General features: G+C 42.0%; 1 protein-coding gene across 7 annotated transcripts in view; it reads right to left on the reverse strand.

Annotated features, from left to right (window-relative positions):
- The window catches only part of RASAL2 (RAS protein activator like 2), a 186,911-nt gene that overhangs the window by 87,887 nt on the left and 85,034 nt on the right, over positions 1-13,990 (reverse strand). For all 7 annotated transcript variants that reach the window (XM_074877005.1, XM_074877004.1, XM_074877002.1 and 4 more), the window contains exon 3: positions 6,761-6,887. In XM_074877005.1, the coding sequence (XP_074733106.1) occupies positions 6,761-6,887 (127 nt within the window). The remainder of the gene's footprint in view (positions 1-6,760; positions 6,888-13,990) is intronic.

Genomic DNA, 13,990 nt, shown 5'->3' on the forward strand with positions numbered 1-13,990 from the left:
ATTTTCTTGGTGCAATCATCCCCACGTAGGAGGGCTCGGCAGCAGCTTGCAGGAACTGTTTTAAGAGGTACATATCAGGCAGCAATGAAACCAGACGTCACTTCACTAATCTTCTGTTGCTCACTCCATTTCTAAGCCTCTGGACATAACCTTTTAAAACAGTACGGAGGCAGGATTTCTGCACAGCTAACTGGTCACCTGATAGCAATGCAGTACAGGTCTGGCACCAAAACAGATTGGTGCTTCATTTTTATCACTTCTACCCTCGTTTGTGTGATCAGAGAATTTTCTGACTTCAGTGGGATTTTTACTGAAAAAATGAGCTTGAGGGAACACAAATGGGCTGATCACTAAAATGAAAATCTGTCAACAGTGCAACTAAGCCAGAGGATTAGGAAGTTAAAGTAACGTCTGAAGCTCGAAATTCCATCTTCGCCAAATTTCAAAATTGTACATGTAGTTCACCACAGTACAGAAGATATATTTTATTTATTAGCTCTAAAGTACACTCCTGAAGTTAAGCGATCTAAAACCAATTTTAGCAGCCTCAGTCTTTCTGAAAAAGGTAGCGATAGCTGCAGTTGCTTTGAAACCCAGGCCTCTCACTTACGTGCTTAACTTGAGGAAAGTCAGATTTGAAAAAATCCAACTTGGGTGATTTTCCACTGAGGTAGAATTCCAGATTAGGTGCCCACTATACAACAGCTGTGTGATCAGGAAAGTAAGGGTGCCTAACTTCCTGTCTGTTTGCATTGTAGTGCTTATCACACACAGCACACACTGCAATACTGTTTTCATCAGATGTTGTCCAGTCTCCTTCCCGTATGAACACTATGCTTTTTTGTGAAAGTTGTAGGAACTTAGTACCTCTGAGACCTTTCTCTCTCAAATTCAGTATTTGTTGGCCAGGAGACACAAATTATTGGAGATAGGGGGGGACTTCATTCAAGTAACAGGCTGAAAACAATCAGAGATGTCTCTGCATGAGACAAGTTACAGTTGCTTTATGAGAGCAGGCAGATGCACACGTGCTAGGAGAAGCAAGCCAAAAAGGGATAGAAAGTAAAAGAGAGAACCAGTGAAACACTGGTTCTAAGAAACTCCTGGAGGTTATCTAGTCCTACTTTTCACCCAGAGTAGGGCCTTGCCAACACCCGGTAAGGTCAGTTGTGGCTTTGTCCTGCTGAGCCATGAAAGCCTTGAAGGATGGAGTTTGTACAATCTTGCTGCGCAACCTGGTTCAGTGCTGCACTACCCTCCTGGTGCCAAACTTCCTCTTAATCTCTCAATCTGAATCTCCTAAAGTGCAATTTGTGGCCATTCCCCCTTGTTTTATCATCTCCCACCACTGAGAAGGGTTTGGCTTCACTACCGCTAGCTCTCAAGTAGCCACAGGCTATCAGATCAATCCCTTAGCCTCTTTGTTTTCCAGCCTAGACAAGCCCAGTTCTCTCAGCCTCTTTTCATGGGTCACATACTTCTGAACAAAATGACCTTGGCAGATCTCTGCTGGACTGTCTCCAGATTCTTAACATCCTTCTTCAAGTGGTGGGACATCACTGGACCCAGTATTCCCAGTGTGTCAGCAGCGCTGAGCACAGGACGGCAGCATGACTGCTCTTCCATTGCCATGTTAGTGGTCACAAAGGCAATCTTTATAGAGACAGTCAGAGAACAGCAGCTCATCAGGGCATGGGAGATTCCTCCTGAGGAGGAAGAACGGATGGTAACAGTAGGTTGCGTGGATGCAACTGTGCCAAAGTATGGAGAGAAGAGCTGCAGAGCCGAGATGGGAGTCAGCAGCTGAGTAACTGCTATTAATGCTCTACAAAGAGGGCTGAGGCGCTAAAGGCCAAGTGGTTCTCTGATGAAGTGAAGATGACTCCAGCACAACAGCCTGGAAGATAAGCTAGAGAGCTATGTAAGGGTGAACAGACATTGACATGCAGAGAGCTGACTGGGTAGAAGCTCCTAAAACGTGTAAAGGTGTAAGGCTTGCTTACCCAGATTGTCCTCAGTCGTGGTGGCTATTCTCTCTCCATCCAAGAAACTGGAGTATATTGGGGGCGTGGGTGGGGTGTGTGGGTGCGTGGAGAAAAAAGAAAAAAAAAAAGGAAATGAAAAAAAAAAGCTGCTTTAATTGTGTGGTTCCAGATACTTTTATCTGCAGCAAAGGTACTTTAAGGAGTCCCTGCCTCCTCTCACCTTTGGCTGCTTGTTTGCATTGCACAGCTATTCTTCCAGAGCTCCTCATCTACATGCCATGTTAATACTGTTTAGAACAATTAGATCAGTGAAGGCAACAACCAGCAAGCATGCTAGCATTTAGTGTGGGTAGAGGCCACAAACTATGTTTTCCCATTGATTAACCAAGTGATCTGATACAAAACAAGGTTTCTCAATGCAAGTGACTCAAGGTGGGGACAAAACAAAAATTTGCAAAGACCTCTGACGTGCTTTCAGCAATCTTCTCTCAAGAGCCTTCATATTCAGCAGTAGTCATAGATGCAAGTGAGAAAAAACAGGGTTAACCTGTTTCAATAAGTGAAACAGTCGTCCTCTTCTCAGATGACTTCATCTCCAAATATAAAAAGAAAATCCATTTGCATCAACACAAGCCTTTCTAAGCATCAGAGAATCTCAAAAACTCTCTTCCTGATGATGCTCTTCCCTAATAATTTAAAAATAAATTAAAAAAAACCCCAAACCAAAACCCAAACCATTTCCTTACTTTCAAACCCTCCTGATATTTTCACATATGCAGGCAAAAAAATCTCTTATTAATGCCACAGAGATGCACCCAGATGCCAGAATCAAAACTTTCGCTACGTATTCTCCTTAACAACTCTCATTTAGTGTGAGCAGGTGGTGAGAAGGAAGCAGAGTAAGAGAGAAGAGGATTATTTTGGGAAAGGAAGCAATAACTGTTACTAGCCTGTCAAACAGTATGAATGGTGGAAATCTGAATCATGCTTTTACTGTATGAATGGCTAATTCCAATATGCCATTATAAACAATGATCCTTTACAAAGGATTTAATCTCCCTAAGAGGAAAATATACACCTGTTAGAAAAAGAGCAGGATCTGAAGCAGAAATGGAGGCAAGTACAAGAGATGGACCAGCCTGAGTTTTCTTCACCTTATCTCTTTCTAGAATATTTAGGTGCTGGTCTCCAGGGCCTGGATCACACTTAATACCAGAATTAGTCCATTGAAATAAACACTTGAAAGAAGAAGGAAAGAGGCTGTCAAGCTGGAGTTAGGGAGAAATTACAGCTACATTTTTAGCTTCCCTGGATGGAAGCACCTCTGAAAAAGTGCTGCCAGGATGAAATCCTAGCAAGTAAATAACATATTCAGAGTGTGTCTATTCACTCACAGAGGGGTACTACTACAATGATACAGATTACATACCAAGGCAGTTTCCTGGCATATATTTAACGGATGGCTTGCTGACACAACTCTCTGTACAGTGTACCTTCCAGGTCAGAATTAAGAATTTCAACATTAGAAACAACCTCTCCACTGTCTGCAAGCAGAGGGCAAGCTCCTGAGCTAGCAGTAGATGGTGAGCGTCCTCTGCAGGTACAGTTTTTAAATGATGTTATTAGTTTTCACTGTTTAAACAAGTCACTTTCCATCTTGTATTGTATCTTTGTGTCCGCCCCTCCAGCTCTTATTTGAGGGTGACCACAATGGCTTCTGCCTGCACAGAAGGGATGGCTCAGCTGCTCTTCTAGCAGCTGCTGAACCATCACAAATTACAGCTTACTGTACTGAAGTATGTGGAAATTGGTGTCTATCTTAGTACATGGGACTGTAAACCACGGTGGTTCAGCAGCTGCCTCACGAACAGCTGAGCCAACCCTGCAGCAAGGGTAAAAATGAGAAAGATGGCAAGAATGACTACAACAGTCCTTGCGTAAAGCACACTTGGCTTAATGTTGACCCTTGGTGAGTTATACATCTCTTGCTTCAACTTCTCAGCTGTAACGTGGGTAGTTTCTCCCACACACACTTCCTAGGAGTGGAGCTACAAGGATGCGTGCACAATGCTGTAAAGAATGCCACAAATGTGTGCAGAATGGGCACTACTGCTGATTATGCAGAGTCCCTCAAGAACACACACCATTCCAGTTGCTCCATTAACAAGAAGATTGACCTCATACGATACTCTTGACATTTCATACAAAGTATAACTGTAGTGCTACAGGTGAAAAAGAGTTCCATCACCTGAATTTTCCCCCCCCCCTTTTTTTTTTGTTAAATAAATAAGTCAGTTCCAAGAGAGGTATGGCAACCTTACTTAGAGAAAAAAGCAAATGCCATTGCTATGCCTTAACCTCTGCACTAGAGCCAGCCCTAAGGAGTTCTTCTGCAAGTAGCAATTTCAGATATCATCATAAGATGCAACGCCTGCTGTTGCCATGTTACACACACGCTTCCCTAGGACAAGCTAGATATTCTTATCGCCTCTGCATAGCAATTCCTCTACCAGATATTTTAGCTGCCTCTGCTGCGCTTTTCAGCTTTTGGTGTCCCTTCCAAAGCTATTTTAGTCCAGTTGTTATCTGTATTGCTGGTGATACGCTCTGGCTGCTACCATCCATTTCCTTCTCTTTATAAAGACGTTCAATGGTTTCCTTCACTGGTTTGTCTTCTGGCTCAATATCTCGACAAAAGCTATTCCCACTCTTGCTATCAACTCACTTTTTTCCATTGGCAGGAATTCTGTAATCACGATAAGAGTCATTTCTAACCAGAATGTGAAAACAAGGGAACTACCTAGGGCGCTGCAATTACAGATGATACATAGCCTGCCCTCCCACTTACCCTCATCCTTGCTCACAGTATGGGCATTGCTCAATTTTTCCCCAGCTCATGTCTTTCTTCTTCCCCTCCCACTGCATGCCCGCTTCCTTTAGCTACACACTTTGTGACATCTATATTCACTACAGTTGCAGCTCTCATATGGAGAAGACCATGTGGATATGGGTTTCTCCTGTACTTTTAATATATTCTTGTCAGGCTTACATCAAGTAGCACGCTACAAGATGTCACATGCATCTAAAGTTGTAGCAAAATACATAGTAAGGTGTATACCCAAACAGCAGCCATCCATTCTGTATGGCAATTCAAGAAAAATGAAGAAGGTTACAAGGTTACATTTAAAAACATAACACCAGGATTTCCAGCTATTCAGATGCTCAGTGAAGTCTAGAAATTCTTCAACACATTTTTTGCACATAGTATAGAAAAACAAGGCATTTAAATCCTAGATTTTAAAGGTCTTTCTAGCTTGCAAAGCTGCAAATAATATGCATTGCCTAGCACAGACTGGTTGCAATATGATTCTTCATTCATCTTGCTAGCCACACACCTACAGTACTTCGCCTATAACACTGTGTAAACATGTTTAATACTGGTTTTAGTTCCTAACAAGAATATTTGTTCACATGGCAAAATGAGATAATCATTTAGAGCTGCCTTTGAAATGGCACAATCAAATCCAACAGGGGTTCTGTTTATGTCACTCATCCCCAAGTATTTTGCAGTTTTCCCTCCTAAATCCTCAACCTGCCCTGTTTCTTTTCAGTCTTCTAATCCAGAAACCAAACAAATCCAAAAAAAGAACCCTATCTGCCTTCTGCAAATAGGGAAAGATTAAATAGTGGTATGGGCAAGTAAAATTAAGTAAGTACTACAGTTACAATGTGTTAAATAACTAGAAGACTCGGATTTTAATTATTTGTGTGCAACATAGTAACAGAATAAAATTCTTTGGCATACAAAACCAGCTGAGCCTCAAACAAAAAACACCTTACCCGCTCTTCCCCTTTGATAACAATGTTATCAAGGCTGCTTTACTGTTTATAGATGCATGTTACTTTTTTCCTCATAGCTCACACTCTCCCAGGATTGATATTTTTTACAGCTGAACTGAGGAAGAATTGCTCTTAGATCCTACCAGCCTATGCCAAGGAAAGCTTCTTTAATTGGTTGGGAATAGAAAGAAGAGTTCACTTGTGTGTGGTTGCTGCCTCCCTTCACTTTTCCTTTCTTCTGGAAAGAGTTGGAATGATGCTCTTTATGCAACCACAGGTGGGGTGGAATAAAGAGGGGGAACTGGGCCAAATCTGGACTTGGGAAACTACTGCAACAAAGCTTTTGTCTGTCATTTTTAATACCTGCCATTTCTTTTGCTTTCCCTAGATTTCAACATGTATAATTATAGCCAACAGCAGCAGGCAGTTGGTTATTTCTTTTAGGAACTGCACCCTGAACAGGCATGAGGTAAGTTATAGAAAAACCTGTTATCCAGTACTTGTTATGAAAATATGAAGCAAAGGAAATTTCAGAGTGACTCAAAGTGAAGTAAAACATAACCACCTAACAGTTCTAAAAACCAGCGGGAACCACTTACAGCCATCTGCAAAAGCTGCATTCCTACAGACGTGCGTTCAGTGGCAAATCCCAGGGCTGTCTAGTAATCTTACAAGCACATCTACAAGCCCTCCTGTGTGCAGCAACAGCCCAGCTTCTCTGGTACCTCCTAACAACTTCACTGACGTTTGGATAAATCCTGGTGTTTGGAAGTCATTTTGCTGGAGGCATTTACCAACAAGGCCACGGTCGCACGATCTCCACCACCACCTCAGCAGGCTCCTTTGCAAGGATACTGCCTGAGAAGCAGTGCCCTCTGATACAGCTTGCAGCTACAAATTAAAATGACTTTCTTGAGGCCAAGGTTTCCACTTACCTAGTTTGGCGGCCCCCTCTGGCGGGTATTCGGGGAATTGGCCCTCGGAGGGGACGCTCACCGTCCGGCGCAGGCAGCGTCCTTTGGTAGCATCCACCTGCGGCTCCTGGACCCCATCGACAGGCACCTGCAGAAAAAGGATGCCGACAGCTGTTAATTTGCCACTGGGCCATGCTGTTAATATGCCATCTTCAGAAGAACTTCATTTTCTACTCAGCTGGTAATAACTTTCAGATGCAGTTCGGCACGCCTGGCCTTACCACGAAATTCCTGCGGCTGCCGGGGAAAGCACTGCAGCAGTGAGGAGCATCGGGGCACACGCAGCCTGGACAGAGCTGTATGCAGGTGTGCAGCAAAATCTGCACTCCTGAGGTATCAAGTCACAACACAGCCGACCCATCTGACTAACAAGGCAGTCCTGCTTTTGGAAACCGGTTCTCCGGTGCCGGACCCATCGCTACCCAGCCTTGCCTGCTTCCACGCTGGGAAAGTCAGGCAGAGGCTGCTGGTCAGATGGCTACATGCGAAACTTGGAGATTACAAAAGCATTTTTTGCAGTCTCAGCACATATTCAGGGATCAGCTACAGCATGTGAGAGAAAAATGGATGTTCTGCTGATCATATTGTGCACATGGAGTAAGAGGTTATCTTCTATGATTAAGTCAAACTCATCCTAAAAGTGGGTCCTCAGAAGGCCCTAAGAAAGGTTTGTGGTCCTCACTATTTCACAGTAATAAAATTCTGTACGTTAATTCTCTTTAAAAGTACTGAATGTATAAAGATCTTGTTTCTCTTTCCTGAAATTTTGGCAGAACTTGACACCTCAGGGTTTGCTCCCCCCTAACCTTGCCTTTAAACACCTGCCTGGATGACTACATTTTGCTAGAGAGGTGCTTATGCTGGAAAAAAAGTGGTAAATTACATCACCTACTACAGTCGCAGGGTGTTTAGACAACAGCCAGGAGCTCTATAAGAGCCTAAGCAATACAGTCTCTTTGTCCAACAGCATGTATGCCTGGAAACAAGAAATGAGACTGAGGTACTCCTAATCCGATCCCAGAAAACGTACAAAGGGATTTGGAGGATAAGGAAGGGAACCCAGCTACTTTCTGGATTTATACAGACACCTTTGGGCATCCTGATTTTGTTTATGTGATCAGCACGGGTCAATTCAAGCATCAGTTACTTTGCATATAGAAAGGCAGACAAAAACTTCAGACAGCTACCTGCTCGCCAGAGATGCAATCCAGATTGCCCAGCACACACAAAATACCCTTCCAGCTGGAGGAAGACATCCTTCACTCTACCCTCCTGAAGAACATACAAATTGTTCCAAAGAGGTTCAAAAGACAGCAAAGATCCTTCAAGCTGCTGAAAGGCTGGTCACCAAAGCTGGAGACTGCACAGAGAAACATCTCGAAAACCAAGCTAAACAGAATCTTGCTGCACTACAATGGCTCTCACAAACTAGTTCTGGCATTTCCTGACTTTTAAGCACTTAGCATTCTCTTAAAGTAATTTCTTAATGTTATTTATTACTACACTAGTCTATTTGTTTCCTTCAAACAGTGCTCATTTCTCAAAGCAAGTTCCCAAATCCCTAGCGGTTATTCTGTTAAGGCTACTTTCTGTGCTGGTAGATTTTTACAGCAGCTCCTTTGACGAACGATCTCCGTGCGGGAGCGCATTAGGAAGTTAAGCAGAGACTAATTTTGTTAGCTTATGCCACATTCATTCAATCAAGATCACAGATTAGATTTTCAGGTTTCATCTGGAGGCTCCATTTAGCCTTACTCCCTTCTAAGCACTTTTCTGCTCCACCACCTCTCCTGATTTCCTTCAGAGCACTTTTTTGGTGGGATGCTGCAAGCCCTATTTCCAGAACAGCTATTACCGGTCATACCACACACCTGCTGCAGCACACCTTAAAAGCATCAAGCTACCAGCCAGTGATCCTCCTTTCTCAGTGAACCTGTTGCACCTGCACCTAACTGCTAGCTCTATACCAACGCAGCTCTCGTGGGGGAGATTTCTCCACTATTCGATTTTTTAACTGAGAAATTAATATAGTCCCTTTTCTTTCAAGTATACCTCTTCAGTATCCGTGTGTGCTTTTGGACACGGGATGACAGAAATGTTCTTTTAATCCACTGACATGAAAAAAAGCACTACTACCACCCTGATAACAGCGTATATATGAACAATGACGATAGCCAAGAGGACGCTATGGCTGTACTGACTTGCTGCTGAGGGTGAGGAGCAGAATGGCAATTGAGGCCACGCTGTCCTTTGTGTCCTTGGGAAAAGCAAACAGGCTGCAGCACACCGGAGTCGGTGTCAAAAACAAATCTACTTCTGCATACCAGAGATAGGATTTATCTTCAAAGAGGAACTGAGCCATTAACAGGAAGACAGTCTGAGAGCTTAGGTCCTAATTCTGGGTCACTTAGCCTTTCGTACTTAGCATTTGCCCAGACTAGGAAAACATGGTTAGTCTGCACACTAAAAAAGGTTCATTGGTGAAGCTACGTTCATCTAGTGAAGTACAGTCCACACCAGCAAAAAACCTCCTTTTGTTAGTGTATTTATAGTGGCTTGAGAAAAAACTGATACTGTTTATTTCACTCAATAATTCTATAAACTGTATAAGGAACAACATTTTAATGTTACATAGCTTGATCTACACCAGAAAATATACAAACATCCCACAATTTCACTGGCAAGATTAAAGTAACAAAGTAGCGAAAAAAAGATTTCCCCCCCCCCCCCCCCCCCCCCCTTAGGTCTGACTTAAAAAGTGCTGTGTTACTTTAAGTAACACTTCTCCAAAAACATCCTTTCACTCTATATTGACAAAAAAGAACTAACTCCAAGACTCCAGGACCCATATTTATTGCTTAGCATAAGATCGGACTCCTTTTAAAAATACAGCTTCGTGAATGTGCAAAATGAGCTTGGTCAGCAGCTCTGAATCTCGTGGGGCTGGACATGTTTTTAAACAGGTATAAAAACCGTTCTGTGGTAGGTCAAACGGATTCACAGATCGGGTGGCACCGAAACACAAGCAAGTGCACAACTAAATACCACGTAAACACCAAGCCAGACATCTGCAACCTTTGTGACCCTCCTCGAGCCCCTGCCATTGCAGCAAGCAGCTCAGCAAAGGATCGAGGAGAATGACAAGGTCTTGCAGAGTCAGGGCTCTTAACAGCAATTTAGGCTTTCAGTTCTTTTTTTTCCACCCGGTTTAGTTATCCTGTTCTTTGCCCTGCTGAGACTTCACCATCCTGGGAATCGTCTGACCCTGAGCCAACAGGCTGAAGCTGCTGGAGCAGGGCTAGGCTCTGAGCAGTGTAACTCAGGGACAAGAAGGTACATAGGGACAGTTCAAATACTGATAATCTTGGCAACCTTGACAATTTTGATCACAGACCACGTTTCACTGTCAAATTTCACAATTTAACAAGGATGGGTTCTGAGCTCGGACTCTAAACTCTTGAACAGCATCATAGCTCACCTGTCACTGAACGTGCTTTTTAAGCATATAAAACCTGTATTTGGGATTTCCAGTAGGTTGATGATGAAGAGATTTCAGAATAAATAGGAGTAAGAGTTTGACAAGCATTTAATGCCTCTTAAAGGCAAACTGAGCTATGCTCTTTAAAAAAAAAAAAGTAGGAAAAAAGTTTCTTCAGTGCAGATAGATTTTTTTCAAGATTGAAAAGACTGATTCAAGACAAAAAATTGAGAACTTGAAGCTTCTTCTGAACTAATAGTCAGGAATTTTGGAAACATGACAACAAAACAGTTAATTTACATTTTTACCTTCCTCCAGAAGGATATAAGCTGGCTAAAATTTTGACATAGAAATCCACTCTAAAAATGTTGACATTTCTTTAAATAATTAAATTCATTTGGGAATTGAAGCAAATTCTTTTCTTATGACTGCATTCAGCTTTGACAAACTCCCACTTACAGGTAAAACATGTTTGCTGTAAGATACCAATGTGACAAGTCTTTTGAGAATGGCAGCAGGCATTTCTGAAGAACCTCCCCTGGGGCCCCACGCATCAGTGTTTGCTCTTGCTATTTTCTCTTGGGATCACCGCTGTCGCTCCACTACTGGTGTCAGTCACAGGAGATGGAAGAGTAGGAAAATACATCAGAGATGTCCTGCTGCTGGCCTCTGTCACCAGCACCAATAAGGAGTAGATCTTGTCACAGTGAATGAAGGTCTTTCCTATCCTTCGCCCTTGATTAAAAACACCTCTAAATCCAAGAAGAAAGATGAGGTTTTGGGTGCAGGGAGGGAAAAGTAAGATTCAAACAGAGTGAAAAGTGTTGTTCATCTTCATTTCCAACTGAACACAAAAATAAAAGATCCTGCAGGACAGCGGCCAAGTTTCAGACAAAGACCAACTAAAAAGCAGCCCAAAACCAGATGCAGCCATTTGTCACATCCCTCATGAAAGTGCCGTGCAATGGATTATCTATCTGAAACTGCTCTTCATACACACTAACTCATTCCCTTTCCCTGTTTAAATGGCACACTGATTTTGCAGACACTTTTACTGTGCTCTCACAGCTTTTACTCTATGGAACAGGTTTCGCAAAGGATGAAAGTATCTACACCTTCCTGACAGCGGGAAGCTGTCTTTCTCATAGAAAAAATACCTGATTTGTAAGTGAATCAATCTAGATCCGTTCCCCTAGTCTTGGAAGATGTTGCCACATATTACCACACCACGATATGTTGTAGTAATTGAACATCTCCTGTCACTCATGACTCCTTATTTGCTAAGTCGTCTCTCATGTCCCTACAGGGATTCATTTCCTTTCTCCTTACTTTTTGGGCATCAATCTCTTCCCTTCATTAATAATCTTCATTCTTCAGTCTTACCTATTTTCATTTTATAAAACTGACAAGGTGTCAAGTAATTAATATTTTTCTACACTGCACAAGGTGATACTGTCAGACTATTTTTGTCTAAGTAATTACAGATATTTTTGGATCAAGTTGTACCTTGAAATTTCTCTGATTTCCAACCTATTGTTGTGCTTGCACAGCACAAAATCTCTCTTGCACATACTCTATTCCAAACTGCCTTGACAATAAATACATAGTGCTGGGATGTTGTAAGAAAAGAGTTTTCTTACTCCTCTGTTTATTCCTGTACTGTTCCCTCACTCTTAATCTGTACAATTCATAATGCTGTTAAAATACAGCATTAACTGAAAGAAACCAAACTTAGCACTATACCTGAAAGAATTAAGACATCTTTCATTTACCCATTTACATTTTGTATGTTTTCCTACTTTTTGGCTTTGACTTACAAACTTGCGTAAAGATTTTACAAAGTATTATAAACATCAAACATTTCTGTTCCCTTTCAATTTCACACAGGCTAAGCTTCTTGGCTTTTTATTCCATGAAGTAACAAACAGATGCACGAGAATAAAATGAGATGCTTCAGACTCACAGTTTTCAAATTACACCAGCCTTGTGATGATGCAAGTGTTCCCTTTGGGTTGCAAGGGCACTCTGCTGTTAACATCTCTTCCTTCTTCCCCCACACCCACCCCCTTACTGATGGGTATCATTCTGTCCCTCACATTGTTTCTAAGATCCTCTCCAACAGTCCAAAGAAATTCTGACGTACCCACTCTATCAGCAGTTTCCATGTTCAGAGCAGGATCTCTTCATCTTCAACTCCTGTTGCCTACCATCTTGTTTCAGGTTAACAAAAAACCTCCTCCAGCATCACCTTTCCAAGAATTTTACTCTAAACATAACCTTCAATTTTCTTAAGTAACCTCCCTCTTCCTCATTCACCTGGTCTTTTGCTTAGGCTCCCTGTACCTGCAGTCCCACCCATGGGCTTTTTTTGATTTCCCTCCTACATACTTTTCAATCATTATGCTCTTCCCAAGCATCTCCCCCATTGCTGCCTTAGGCCTCTGTTCTCTCTTACTTCTAGATCACATTTCATAGAGCCTCTTTCAACTCTGAATGACTTGCCAAGGAAAATGTAACCGAGCTGTCTCCCCTTCCCTTTCTCATGAAAGCTACAAGGGATACTTCTATTTCAGAAAAATTAGAAGGTGCAAATCCAGAGTATCAGCTCCGTGTCCCTCTCTTAACTAGCAGTTCTACTCCTGTACGTTGTGTGTTTCTATAAGGGATCGTATGTACACTGCCATGTGTACAGACTTGGAAGCCAGATAAAAACCACCTTTTATTTTCCTACAGAGTACTTACGACTCTGCAAGGAGTTCCCTTTATCCTTTCACTTAACAGCAGTCCCAAATTACCTGAAAATCAGAATGGCAAATCTGACTCCAGCTACTAGTTTCTGAAACAAATCACATTATCAGCATGTGGAGTCACACCTGCACCAAAGGCACGTCTGCTTGGCCCATCTGCACGCAGCATTTCACAAAACAACTTATTTCTCATTGTGCTAGTGCAGGCAGGCTCCTTCGAGAGCACGCTGCAAAGATTGATTGTACTGCTTGATTTTTTGGGGTAACTGTTATACTTAAGACGCAGGCTCTGTATAGTCTGATATTGAATTTCTCCAGCTTCTGACAAAAAACAGAGTGTATTTAAACATAGTATATAATGACTTAATACATTAACCTTTTTACTTAATCACTTAACACCAGTGATGGTCAGACTTCCCGTATTTACTCCTTAGGATCTAAGCAAAAGACCCATCTTACTCCCAGCAAAATGCTTTCAACTGTATGTGGTAGGAGAAATTAAGAACCCAAGTGCATGATTCCACCTTCAGATAATTTTTTGTGATATGAGACAGTGTTGTTTTCAATTACATTTCTTTAATGAGATGCATCCTTTCAGCCCAGCTGTGCTAGTACAGTACAGTTTTAGGAATAATTTTCACATGTCCTTAAGTTTCTTCAGTATATACTTTAATTCCTTAGGTGACAGTCCTGTCAGACTAGAAAAAAAATTACATAGTAAACAAACATCATGATATGGGCCTTCCATTTTCCCTGCGTTTGATCACCTCTCCTACGCATTAGCATTGATGTTGTTCCCTTCTAATAACTCAAGTCCTTCTCTAAACCATTTCCTCCCACTCTCCCTATGTAAAGAAATATTTCAGCCCTTGTAAATAAATCTGATCACAGCTGAAGATAAATAACATTTAGTGCTACAGCAGACGAGCCTGTAGACAGCTACACACAGAAGCTTCAACAGAATCA

The sequence above is a fragment of the Strix uralensis genome, chromosome 8 (genome assembly GCF_047716275.1).
Source record: "Strix uralensis isolate ZFMK-TIS-50842 chromosome 8, bStrUra1, whole genome shotgun sequence".
NCBI classification, from domain to species: domain Eukaryota; kingdom Metazoa; phylum Chordata; class Aves; order Strigiformes; family Strigidae; genus Strix; species Strix uralensis.